Below are 13,854 nucleotides of genomic sequence, written 5' to 3' on the forward strand. Positions count from 1 at the left end.
ATGCATTTGAATATGTATGTAAAATACCTGTGAAAAACAGTTCATTTTTCCAATTTTTTTCCCAAGTTGACATAAAATATAGCTTTTCTAGTTGAAATAGTTTTATTTAAAGGTGCAGTTCATTCATTTGTAATCCATCTAATTGTGAAAAATAAAGAGTATAATTCTATTGGGCAAATATTTAAAAACAAAAACCAAAAAAGTTAAATGCTAAGTATGTATAAGTCCCACTTCACATGCTGAGAAATTGAAGAAAATGATTGATAGATTTTTTTTTTCATGATCAACTAACAGGGTATCAAATGGTTATTTTCCTGTTGTCTTGGGATTTCAGCTAATGCTCATTCCCAAGAGATATACTGAAATATCCTCAGAATTACTACAAGGTGGTCAGATGAGTCCCATGATGACCCTTCTGCCATTGTCAATCCCCAGCAAAAAGAGGACAACTAGCAATTCTAAAGTAATTGCAAAGAAAGATCAAGGAACACAGCTGTGGGACTAAGGGGAATGTTGGGGTGATTCAACTGCCTTCTCTGGGTGGAAAGTGGAGCTTGAAGGGAGAGCTCCCCCTACTCCAGGCCAATTGAGGACAGCTTCAGGAGAACCAACTCCAGGAGAACCTGCTCCAAAAGAGCCAAAAGTGGGGAACCTTGCTCATGATGACCAGTACTTGCTTCCCCATGGAGAATTCTGAAGACAGCAGGCTGGACTACATTATGACTCTAGTGGTCCTGGGCATTTGCTTCACAGGTCTCTCCCACCATAATACTATCAATATTACATATTACTTTTGATATGACTTTAAATATTTCAATATTTTTCTCCTGTTTTAGAAAAAAGTCAATAGATTTTCATGGTTTCTGAAATTTTTATTTTTTTTCTGATGTGAGAACAAATGAAAACATTTCTCATGACACTATACTTACATTTTTTCCCCTCCTGATTTTAAGAACAATTAAAGCATTTGCATAGGACCCTGAAAGTACTATAAGCCCAAGGCACTGTGCCTTCCATGCCTAATGGACGCCTTCCTCCCTTGCTGGAGGGACCCATGATAGTAGGGAGAGACTGCATTCACACTGACACTGTTCCATGTGGTAAGCCTGCGTGAATGTCCTGTGAGACATAGTAAGTATCTTAGTAGAAGGTGTGCTATGGGAGCTGGCCCAAGAGGCCATGCTCTTGGTACAAGGTGATGCAGTAAGAGGCCATGTTTGGAGACAAAGGTAGAAGAAGATTATACCATTCCTGGTTTATAGTTAAGCTTAGCTCAACCAGCTATAGTTACCAAGTGTGTCATTGGAAAAACTTGAAATGAGTCCCTAGTCAGATCTTTCTACTTCTTATCTAGGACATTTAAACATTGTCACAATTCTAAATTTTGACTTTAGATTTATGTTACTACATTGAGGCTTTTCATGAACTCTGAGAAAGAAAGAATGAGGAAGTATTTTATGTGCTGATTTGGAAAGATCTTCAAGAAATAATATTAAGTGAAAAAACAAAGAACAGAATAATATATGCTTCCATGTGTGTTTAAGAAAAAAGGAAAGGAAAGAACACACATGCATCCAAGGTGAAGAGGAGACAAAAGCCACCTGCTTTCCTTCCCTCTCCTCCCCTCCCGGCTTCAGGGTCTACTTACCTCCTAGTCTAGGACTCTTTCTGGTGTCCCCTTTCATAGTAAAACATCTCCTCCTTTACCCTATCTGGTCAGATGCAGTAACAGCTCTCAATTATTGCTAGTATCTGAAGAAAGTATTGTTATTATCCCATTTAATAAATTCTGAGGCACAGTGATGAACACAGGATTTAAGCCTACACATTTTCACTTAAGCCCAGGCTCTTTTAAGTCTAGCATGGTACTACTCATAGATATTAAGTTAACACTCAAAACCTATATACTAAAATTATATGATAGGTGCTACAGGCTGTAGGGAAGATAACACGGTACTAAGAGAGAGAATAAAACAAAAGACACTACTTCACTAGTGGAGGCAGTAGGGTAGAGTTGAGGCAAGGCTTGTGAAAAGGCAGCATTTGAGCTGACACTTCTGGGAGGATGGCTGCTAGAGAGGCTGGGATCTGGCGCCAGCATATCCTGGGCCTGTACAGAATCTCCTGAGTGGGGAGAGTGCTCAGTGCAGCCAGAATGGGTCTGACTAGAACTGCCATGGCTGGGTCACAGCAGCAGAGGAAAAAGAAAGGCATGGGGCCAGCCTGGAAAGGTGATAGGGGCCCATCCAGGGCCAAGTGGGCCAGGTAGGCCTGTTGGGCCAGATGAAGGAGCTCAGCTCCTTTTGGAGCGTCAGGAAGCCCATGAAGAAAGTGTTATGCTCTAATTCAGGTTTTACGAAGATCACCCTATCACATGACTGCAGGATTTGAGATAGGAAGGTGGACAGAAGAATGGACGATGGTAGAAGCTAAGAAGTTAGTAGTTTATTGCAGAAGGTCTGGTGAGAGGGGATGGAGGCTTGAACTTAGACACTGTAGTGGGAATGGGAAGAAGTGGCCAGATTTCAGGTATATTTTAGAGGTAAAATCAACAAGACTTGACAGCAGGTGGGATGTGGGTGATGGGAGAGGAGAATGTGTCCAAAGGCATTCCTGGCATTGTGTGTACCAAATGGACTCAGTTAGCCATACACTATCCTTCCTGGATTAAGAATGATCAGTCTCTGCCCATCCTTACCACCAGCATAAACACAACCTCAGGGCAGACGACTGGATTTCCTGTTCAGCAGAAAGAGTACACAGTGCTGTGCTAATATCACCACACTATGGGATAAGTAGACTCTGTTGGTCAGTGAGGATTTCTTCCTTACTTATAATATTTTCTGTGGGTAAATAGATTTATAACCAGCTTAGAAGTGAACCAGTTGAACATAACCTATGTATAAGTTAGAATTAGCTGTATAAAGAAACACATAGAAGCTTTACATCTAATTTGTGTTTCCTAGGCCTGTCAGAGAGTTTTCCATGCCAAGAGGAGCAAACACTTTTTGTTACTGTACCAAAGCAAACGTGATTGTCACTGGAGGTAAGGGGGCAGTTCATGCTGTACAAAGGTTTTCTACTTCACAAACAGTGTTCTCCTTGATTAATATAGTGATATGGTGGCTAACAGAGTTTTACTCCTAGGGAAAACTTTTTAGAGAATTAAAAAATTCCTATAAAGTTAAATCTGTCAGTCTTTTTCTTTGTGCCTTCTGCATATGATGGCACACTTAGAAAGTTCTTCCCTGGCCCCAGAATATGTTATAAATTCTTCTGTATCTTACTTTTTTTATTGCTTTGTTTATAGTTTATCTTTAGATATTAATCTCTCTACAAGTTATTTCAACATGTGAGAGCATGAGATCCTAGCCTGGGGCCACTGTATGGGCTTTAAAGGAATCTTGGAGGCTCTAGAAGCCTAATGACACTTCCATGTCTATGTGCATTTTTCTGCAGAGATGGCCCTAAATTTTATCTAATCCTCAATGGGATCTATGGCCAAAAAGGTCAAGGGCCAATGTTTTAGAGTTAGCAGAGGAGAAGCCAGGGAGAGAGCCTTGAAGCATGTTACCATTTAAGGGTTACATAGGGTGGAACATAAGACAGGTCATCTGTGGAGAGTATGATATAAGAAGCTCAAAGGGGAAATTAATGGGAAATATCAGTTAGGGTGACAAAATATGAGAGACACCTAACTCTGGGAAACAAACAAGGGGTAGTGGAAAGGGAGGTAGGCTGGGGGTTGGGGTGACTGGGTGACGGGCATTGAGGGGGACACTTAACGGGATGAGCACTGAGTGTTATACTATATGTTGGCAAATAGAACTCCAATAAAAGAATATACAAAAGAAGAAGAAGAAGAAGAAGAAGAAGAAGAAGAAGAAGCAGCTTGAAGGGGGAGGGAGGATGGAAATGTTCCTTGAGCCTCAGACTTGTCATCTATAATCCTGGGGTGCTAATAGAGCAGGATGGCTTTGAGCATGGACTCTGGAATCAGACTGTCTGGGTACAAATCCTGGTTGTCTTTCTAGCAAGTTGTGTGGCCTTGGACAGGTCACTTAATTCCTTTAAGCTTCAATCTACTCTACAGTGGGACTTATAATAGTACCTACTCAAATATTATTATGAGTTAAACAAATTTGAATAAAGTACTTAACGCATAATACGTGTTCAATACAAATTTACTAATAATAATATTAACGATAACAAAAACAAACATACTTCATATGGTGGTGCTTAAGATTAATTGAAATAATGTATGCCTGGCACATAGTAGATTTTCAGTAAATATTAATTCAATCCATCTGCAACACATAGGCAAAGTCATTTTGACAAATGTGTGGAGGTTTTGTTGGAATACAATGAAATTGGAAGTTCCAGTTGGGAGGCTGTTCTAGAAGTCGTGAGGAGGAGGCAAGGGTCTGAATTATTGTAAGTGCAATGGAAAAACAAAAGAAAGAGCCAATCTCATGGGAAATAAATTAATCATAAAACCTGAAGCTAGAAAGACATTGGAATTAATAAGAGGGATCATCCAGCTCCCTTGCAAAACACAGTAGTCAGGGACACCAACCCCCTTCCTCCAACAGTAGAAAATCAATGTATAACTTAGAACTCCCACAAAACTTAACTACTGATAGCCTCCTATTGACTGGAAGTCTTACAGATAACATAAACGTTTTTTAAAAAGATTTTATTTATTTATTCATGAGAGACACACACACAGAGAGAGAGAGAGAGGCAGAGACACAGGCAGAGGGAGAAGCAGGCTCCATGCAGGGAGCCCGATGTGGGACTCGATACCGGGACTCCAGGATCACACCCTGGGCTGAAGACTGCGCTAAACCGCTGAGTCACCCAGACTGCCGCTTTTTTTTTTTTTTTTTTTAAAGATCTTATTTATTCATGAGAGACACAGAGAGAGAGAAAGGCAGAGACATAGGCAGAGAGAGAAGCATAGATAACATAAACTTGATTATGTTAACACAACGTATTTTATATATTCTATATGTTATACACTATATTCTTATAGTAAAGTAAGCTAGAGAGAAGAAAATGTTAAGAAAGTCATAAGGGAGAAAAATACACATTTACAGTTCTGAAGTGTATTTATCAAAAATTAGTTTGTGTACAAGTGGATCTAAGTAGTTCAAACCCATGTTGTTCAAGGGTCAACTGTGTAAAAATAGTTATACTCTCACTTCACACCTGGATAATCTCCCCTGAGGACATAAAGCTAAAAATTTTTCCAGTAAAGTATGCATTTGAAGTTCATATTGAAATTTGTTCAGCTTTGGGCCTTCCACAACACTTACTTAAAGCCAGCTTATGGTTGGAATATTATTTTTAAGAAATTACATAGTAATCTACTGGAAAGCGAAACAAGTAAAAACAATGTGCTAAAAGTTAGAAGACTTGGCTTTAGTCACAGCCTGGCCACTAATCAACTGTATGGTTTTCAACAGTCACGTAATTTCTCTTGTTGCTCACTTTCCTTATCTAGTAAAATGAAGAAGTTGGATCTCATACATTTCTTTTTTTTTTTTAAGATTTTATTTATTTATTCATGAGAGACCCACAGAGAGAGGCAGAGACATAGGCAGAGGGAGAAGCAGGCTCCTTGCAGGGAGCCTGACATGGGACTCAATCCTGGGATTCCAGGATCACACCCTGGGCTGAAGGCAGTGCTAAAACCACTGAACCACCCGGGCTGCCCTGGATCTCATAAATTTCAAGATCCCCCTTGACCTTAAAGTATCCCAATTTTGTTGTTTAAAGAAATTCCTGTTCTTTGGGAGATAAATTAAAATATCTTTTGGAAAATTTGGAATCCCGTTTGCCAATTAGATGTTACTCAATATATAGTCAGAGCTTTGTGTACTCAGAAAAATGAGGCATTAATAGTCCAAAAACTTCTAAATTTCAAGTAAAGACATCAAGGAAAGAAAGCAAGGCATTTGAGTTAGAAGTCTGCAGAGTAGTATGTAGGAGTCATGGCTTGGACTGGGAGCAAGTTTCCTGGTGTCTGGTAGTGATGGTTCTAAGAACGAACAGGGATCCACATCTGTAAGCTGTGCTATTTGAGATTATCTTTTAAAGAGCTCCACACTGAGGTCTAAAACACATAAGGAAACAAATACTAAAATTACATCTTTTCAGAAAAAGAAATGGTGTGCTTGTATTACAATTTCTTGATACCCATTGCCCTTTGCGGAGTTGATGACTGTCATGGCTTATTCCTTGTGAGAGAAAAGGCCTGGACCACTCTTCAGGAGGAGGTGGGGTTGCTCCAGGAATGAGGGAAAGAGCATAGTGGTTGTGAGAGAGGAAACAGCAAACCTGCCCTAGAATCGAATTGCAATGGATGCTGCCCCCAGCAGGGCAGGTCTTCAGTTCTGTGAAAATAGTGGCCTTCTATCTTCCTTCAACTCAAACCCTCCACAGGAAACCCTCTGAAAAAGCAAAAGGGCACAGTTAAAGTGACATCTGATTTCTAAAATCTGAAGACAAGTTGTGACATTAATCCCAACCAAGTCCTCTGAATAGCCCTTTGTTCTCACACATTAATAATGCAAAACATAAGAATTGACTGGCTTCCATATATTTTGTAATCGTAAGCATTTTAATCATTTCTGAGAAAAAAACATGTCTATGGTAAAGTTCTGGGACTCAAACCATTTTAGTGTGTATAGATTAAGATATTTGACCCTCATCAACCTCAGTGGTCATTATAGTGTAAGCTAGCCAGCTACAGCTTGAAATTTTATTTTTCTAGCTCTCTTACAAAACAAAACATTTGCAGTATGACTAACAAGCAACTAATACTTTTTCAAGATGCAAAAAGTATTAAATTGTCACAGTTACAGAGCCTCTATTAGTAGAAAATGCAATTCTTCAGTGACTAAAAACACGTTTTCCTCAGGAGAATACTCTTGTTGATTAGTGACTCAGCCAAGCCCATTGCTAAATGTACTGTATGTACCAGCTGATGACTCAAAATATACTATGAAAGCAACTTTGTTAGGCGTAGTTGAATGTGTGAAATATGCAGGGACATTTGATGAGCTTGAAAACACAGAAGTTCTTGCAGGGTGGGTAGAAAAAGCCAAACCAGGACAAGGTACTTACAAAAACAAAACAAAACAAAATTGCAAATTTCCTGAGCCTTATTTTGGTAACCATCAAGAATTTGTTTTTCAGTCATAGTTGTCTCTATTGGGCATTTTAAGAGTTAAACCCGTACTTTGGAAGGTCCAGTGTATACAAACAATTCTCTGCCACCCAAGATGACTTGGGAGCTCTGCATACATCTGTTAATGTTTTATTCAACAAATATTTTTTGCACAACTGCTACAGATGAGGTATCATGAATTTTAGAGATCAGGTTGTATTTTAACCTTCAAGAATTAAAAATTTAATGGTACAAGTAAGACATGCCAATACACAGCTACAATAAAACATGGAGCATGAGTCAACAGATTCATAATCATAATACTAACAATACAGATAAAATATTATAGGTATTTAGAGCTTAGTGTCACGTCCCTTTCTGATCATTCTGGCTCCAAAAAGCCACCACCCAGACTATATGAGGATTCCATTGTTATCAATGGAAAATAAGGAGCACTGGACAACCTCTGGTCACAGACAAGAGGAACCCTCTGTAAAACTGGTTTCCTTCATAATGCACACTGGACAAAACTCTTTGCCGCATTTCTCAAGTGGCAGTCTTCTATTGTATCCTTCTTCCTGTGGCATGCAAGTCACAGGTTTTCTTCTGGGGATAGCCTAACTTCATCTTCCAGGAGTGATAAGGTCCATTTCAGGAGACAATCTGGCCAACCACCCATGGGCTGGAAGCTCTGGTTCTGAACATACTGGAGTAAGGTAAGACCTCTCAGTCATTGCCAATGGAAAGCAAATACAGGCAAGATACTGCATTATCAGAATTCTTCAGTATGAATCATGTAACTGATAATCTGGAGTTTCTCTCATGACCTTTATAATTCCAGAGTAACCTCGCCCCCCACAGCACACAATCATAAAACTTTAGAGTTGGAAGGAATCTTGGGAGATCAAAATTTTACAGATAAGGAAATTGAGACTCCAGGAAAGAGAATATTTGCCTCAACTCATCATGTGACTAGTGAGCTAGGAGAACTGAGCTCCAGTCTTTTCTCTTTGTTCCCAGCCTGTTGCTCTTCCCCGGGACACCCCGCGCCCCCCCCCCCCCCCGCCCCGCCCAGACCCCCAGGACCACTGTAATCTGGTTCACACAGTCTCTCTCACCCTTGCTTTTCTCTCTGCACTGAGCCAGCTCATCTCATCAAGAGTGAGGCATTTGGATCCACTGACTCACCAGCTGGGATAAGGAAAGAAAATCCTATCTTTATATGTGGCCTTATCTAAATCCTGGTTAAAAAAAAGAGAGAGAGAGAGCAAAAGAGAGAAACTAAAATAAATGGAAAATAACAAAGCAATAAGGAATTAACTCCTTATAAACCATAGTATATCATGTATAGTATTAAGTCCTACCTTCAGATTTGAAATATTGTCTGTGACTACTTACTTTCCCTCTGTATCTTTTATGCTTGTCTTAGTGCTACCACTAGATTACAAATGCATGAGAGCAGGACCCATGTTTCACACATTTTTTTATCAGTTCCTCTCTCTCTCTCCCCCAGACATTTTATAAAATGTGTTGCAAATGGCAGGGACTTTGAAGAAGAAGAGCAGAGTAGGAATAGTCAGCTCGAGGTCCAGGAACTGCTCAGATTATCCATGGATGACTCCATTTTATCTCACAATAAGGGTATGACATGAGCTCCAGTCATCCCCATCATATATACAGATAAGGAAACCCAAACACAGAGGGATGAGGTCACTTACTTAAAGCCATAAGGCTAATGAGTGACAGAGCCAGGTTTTAAATCAAGGTAGACTTTCCCAAAATAAGGATTTTTAAAGCACTTCATGAGTTACTCTATTAGCCAACTTATTTACTTAACAAACATGTACTAAGCACTTACTATTTGTCAATCACTGCTGTAGATAAGAAATATAAAGCTCACCAGATAGTGGGCAATCAGATAATTATGCAAACAACTATAATTGAATAGAGTTCAGGCTATAAACAAAATCTGAAGAAAACACTCTCAGAATGGGAAGAAGCCTTAACCCCACCTGAGGCTGGGGACAGTGATCAGGGACAGCATTAGGAAGGAAATGCTGGAACTAAGTCTGGAATAGTATAAGTTTTGGTCTTCTGAAAAAGACTTTCAGTAGGGTCACTATCTAGAATTGTTTTGTACCTTCAACATCTAGCAAAATGCCAAGTCTACAGTAATTTCTCAAGATATTTTTCTTCTTGTTAGTAAGGATAACATAGAAGTTTTAAATTTAAGAAAATATCTTGAGAGAGAGAAAGAAAGAAAGAAAGAAAGAAAGAAAGAAAGAAAGAAAGAAAGAAAGAAAGAGAAAGAAAAAAAAAATCCCACTTACTCACTGACAATAGTTCTTAAAATATCTTGGTTGTCTTGGTTAGCTTAGATTGCCATAACAAAATACCACAGGCTGGAGGGTTTAAATAACAGAAATTTATTTTCTTACAGTTTTAGAGGTTGGAAGTCCAAGATCAAAGTGCCAGCATGGTCAGTGTCCAGTGAGAGCTCTCTAGCGGGCCTGCAGATGGCTGTTTTCTCACTATATCCCCCCAGGGAGAGAGTGAGCAAGTTCTCTGGTCTCTTCTTATAAGTACACTAATCTCATCATTAGAGCACAACTCTCATAACTTCATTTAACTCTAATTATCTTCCAAAGGCCTCATTCCAAATACAATCACATTAGGGGTCAGAGCTTCAACATACGAATTTTGGGGAAACAATTCAATCCATACCAATTGCCAGAGAAGTGGAAAGTAAGAGAGAGACATGCCCTGAGATTTTTCAGCCTGCTTCTACTAAGACTCCAGGCCCTGAGGATCTCTGGAATGAAACAGCTGACCTTTATTAAGGAGTCAGGTAAACATTCAACAAAGATTTGTTTTTGTTTGGGTACATGTTTTCCCACTATTGTGCCACTAGATAGTTAAACCTCTGAGCTAGGATTCAGCATCCCAAGTTGTGAACTTTCAATAAATATCTAAACTCCTACTGTGGGTTACACACTTGAGATAGCATAATAAAAAAGAAGTTCTGCTTTTAAGTGGGTAGTACAGAAAATTGAATAATTATAAAAGATGCCAGGGACAGGGGGCACATAGGCAGTGGCACTTGGTTTTAAAGAATATGAAGACAGTCTGAAATATTCTTGGAGGTACAGTCAGGTTACAATTTAAAGAATGGATTGGAATACTCAAAGAGGAGAAATAAAAAGGTATGACCATTTTAGGAAGCAATCTAACAATATGAGAATTTATCCTCAGTGTGTATGTCCAAAAGATTAAAAAACCCACAAATAACTATTTATTGCAGTGTTGCTAAATAAAGTGAAAAACTAGAATTAGCAAGAACATTTATCGATAGACAAATGGTAGGAAATTTTGATGTAGCAACCAAAATGATAATTATGAAGGTGTGGGCCTGTGGTCCTCCAAAATTCCAAAAAAAATGGTGGGCATGTATATTAATTATATTTTATTATTTTAATTATATTGGATATTGAAAATTTGTATTTTAAAAATGGTACAAATTTCTAGTTAGAAGACAAGTTCTAGGGAATGTAATGTACACATAGTATTTATAATTGAAAGTTATGAAGAGAGCAAATATTACAAGTTCTCATGATAAGAAAAAAGATAACCCTGAGGTGATGCATGTGTTACCTAACCTTACTGTAGTAATCACCTCACAATATATACTTATACCCTCCTCGTGCAGGGGCCATGCTAATCTTCTTTGTATCATTTCAATTTTAGTGTATGTGCTGCTTGCTGAAGCGAGCACTACACTTATATCAAATAATCATGTTGCACACCTTAAACTCACACAATGTTGTATATCAATTATATCTCAATAAAACTGGATAAAACCCAAAGGGACTTGCCTTGCAATCTCCACATAGGACAACAAAGTGACAAACCCATTCTATAAAATTTTGGTTTGATCTGTCTCTCTCTGCTCAAAATAGCATGCTGCGATTTCTTGGTAAAAATACCTTCTAAGGGGTACCTGGGTGGCTCAGTCAGTTAAGCATCTGACTGGTTCAGGTCATAATTCCAGAGTCCTGGGATCCAGCGCTGTCTGGGCTCTGCTCAGCAGGGAATCTACTTCTCCCTCTTCATCTGCTGCTCCCTCTACTTGTGCTCTCTCTCTCTCTGTCAAATAAATAAATGAAATCTTAAAAAAAAAAACCTTTTAAGAACAATGATTTTGTATTTTAGCAACATTTATAATATATTTTAATGCGTATATCAAAAATAAAAGTTAGTGATAGTGATTTTGTTGTTGTTGAGAAATGGTAATCTAAATACCTACTGAAAATATTCGAAGTATTTAAATATGAATGGAAAAGTGTTTTTTTTAACTCTGACAATAAAAAGTTTATTTGTAAGAAAGAGGAAAAGGGGGAAGTTAACAGCGATTACCTATAGGGAGTGGAAGTAGGAATTCTGAGGGGAAAGAAGACATTTTTGACAAAAATTATACCCTTCTATATTGTTTAAACATTTTACTGTGTACCCATATGATTTTAACAATTAAAAAATAGTATGTGTGTTATGACAGTAACTACATGTAAATTATACATGCTTATGGGTACGTGCTAGAAGGAAAGATGGAGACAGGGAAACAGTTGATTTGTTATAATGGTAGAGATTATGTGCAATTTTCCTCTTCCTCTGAGTGTGAAAACAAAAGAACAGCTGTCTAAGATACTTTGAGAAGTAAATAAAGTATAAATAATACATTAATGCATGAATGAGTGGGAAATACTGAATCAAGAAATGGACTCATAAAATATTTATAAAAATTCACATTTGTGTGTGTAAATACAATTATTCCCAAACAGCCTTGACAAGAGGAAGCGGCTCCAAAGCAAGGCTAGCCTCTTCATAATCACAGAGGGCATCCTGGAAGAAGCTGTAGTTTGATATTAGAAGAGTGATAAGGATATGAGGGAGTGAAAGGAACTCTAAACTTTGACCAGCTGCTCCCTGAGAAAACGAATAATCCCCCCATGTCCTCCTTTTCAGGAGATGACAAGGTGCTCCGGCTGTGGCATCCCAACATCAGCACCAAGCCAGTGGGGAAACTAGTAGGGCACATGTTCAGCATCATGGAGATAGTGATGAATGAGAAAGATCAACACGTCATCAGCCTTTCCTCTTCAAAGGTAACAGAAAACAACATAAACGAAACCAACCACTTTTTCCCTAAAATGAACTATTGAAAAATCTAGAACATATACAGTCTTTGACTGAAATAGCTGCTAGTCACTGAGAAAAATATTGTCAGTGTGGAGAAGGAAATGATGAGCTTGGTCCTGTTCCGTTTCTGCTGACGAGGGCGCATGAAAGAGCACATTGGAAGACAAGCGTTAAGGAAGGCAGCACTGGGAAGAGAGCCAATACCACCCTCCCATTGCAGACAGGACATTTTCTGCAAAGACAGAGAGCGTGAGGCATCTGGCATAGTGGATGTCATTAACAGTGTTTTAAATGTCCTACCAATGAATTCAGATAAGAAAAAATGAGTTACAAATATTAGATACTAAGAGATTAAATCATTATATTTGCAAATAATGTGATTGTATCCTTGAAAAATTTTTAAAAATCAGCTTAAATTTTTAAAATTGAAGTACAGTTGACACAAAATCAGCTTGAAATTTTAAAAGCAGATAAGTTAGTAAGGAAGCTTGTGACAATAGCAATTTCTAAAAAATACGTTTCTACGTAAGAGCAGTACATAAGAGCAGTAACCACAATGGTCAAAGAGATAGCATTCAAAGAGCAAAAAAAAGTGAAATACCTAGAAATAACCTTACTATGCAATATTCATTATTAATATTAAGATAACTATGGAGTTTTCCTGAGGTATTTTTATTTAAGAACATGAACAGAGGGATATGCTGTGTTTCTGCACGGGACTATGGTTCTAAGCTATTTTTAATGCTATATATGGTTATTTAAGCATCTGTTTGCCAAGTTTAGAGTTCATGTAAAAATACTGATATACAAGAATATCTTAGAAGCTTTGGAAAATATCATTATAAGCTGACCTTTTTCCCCCTGTCAGATAGTAACACATATTCTAAAGCTGCAATAAATAAAACAAAGCAGTAGTTGATGCAGAACTAGTTAGTCACATCCATGAGAAGAGGCAAAAATTAGTTCATGTGTGTATGGGAGTTTGTATATAATAAAAGTAGCACTCCGAATCTGTGAGTAAGTATAGTTCATTCATTAAATGTTGGGAAAAGTGATTAATCATATAAGGAAAAAATATGTAATCAGATGATCACTTCATAATAAACCACAAAATATATCCCATATATACTAAAGATTGTAAATGTAAAATACTAAAAAAACACATAGAAGTTCTAGAATTTTCCAGAAGAAAATACAGGTGAATATTCATATAGCCTTAGGATAACTGCTAAATATAATACCTGTGGCTAAAGAAAAAATTAATATGACTACCCAAACATTCAAACTTCCTGGGAATTATAATAATAATTAACATTTATTGGGGCACCTGGGTAGCTCAGTCTGTTGAGCATATGACTCTTGGTTTCTGCTCAAATTATGATCTCAGGGTCCTGATCAGCAGGGTCCCAAGCGTGATTTGGATTCTCCACCTCTGTTTCTTTCCCTACCTGTGTGCACATATGTGCATGTATGCTCTCTCTCTCTCT

General features: G+C 38.1%; 1 protein-coding gene and 1 pseudogene across 7 annotated transcripts in view; one reads left to right on the forward strand and one right to left on the reverse strand.

Annotated features, from left to right (window-relative positions):
• The window catches only part of WDR64 (WD repeat domain 64), a 144,553-nt gene that overhangs the window by 58,774 nt on the left and 71,925 nt on the right, over positions 1-13,854 (forward strand). For all 7 annotated transcript variants that reach the window (XR_005362176.1, XM_038542678.1, XM_038542679.1 and 4 more), the window contains 2 exons: positions 2,967-3,046; positions 12,194-12,333. Coding sequence is in view for 6 of the 7 variants with exons in the window: in XM_038542678.1 (XP_038398606.1) it covers positions 2,967-3,046; positions 12,194-12,333 (220 nt within the window). In the remaining variant the exon portion in view is untranslated. The remainder of the gene's footprint in view (positions 1-2,966; positions 3,047-12,193; positions 12,334-13,854) is intronic.
• On the reverse strand, positions 10,833-10,946 carry LOC119872788 (annotated as a pseudogene).

This window comes from Canis lupus, chromosome 7, assembly GCF_011100685.1.
Source record: "Canis lupus familiaris isolate Mischka breed German Shepherd chromosome 7, alternate assembly UU_Cfam_GSD_1.0, whole genome shotgun sequence".
Taxonomy (NCBI): Eukaryota; Metazoa; Chordata; class Mammalia; order Carnivora; family Canidae; genus Canis; species Canis lupus.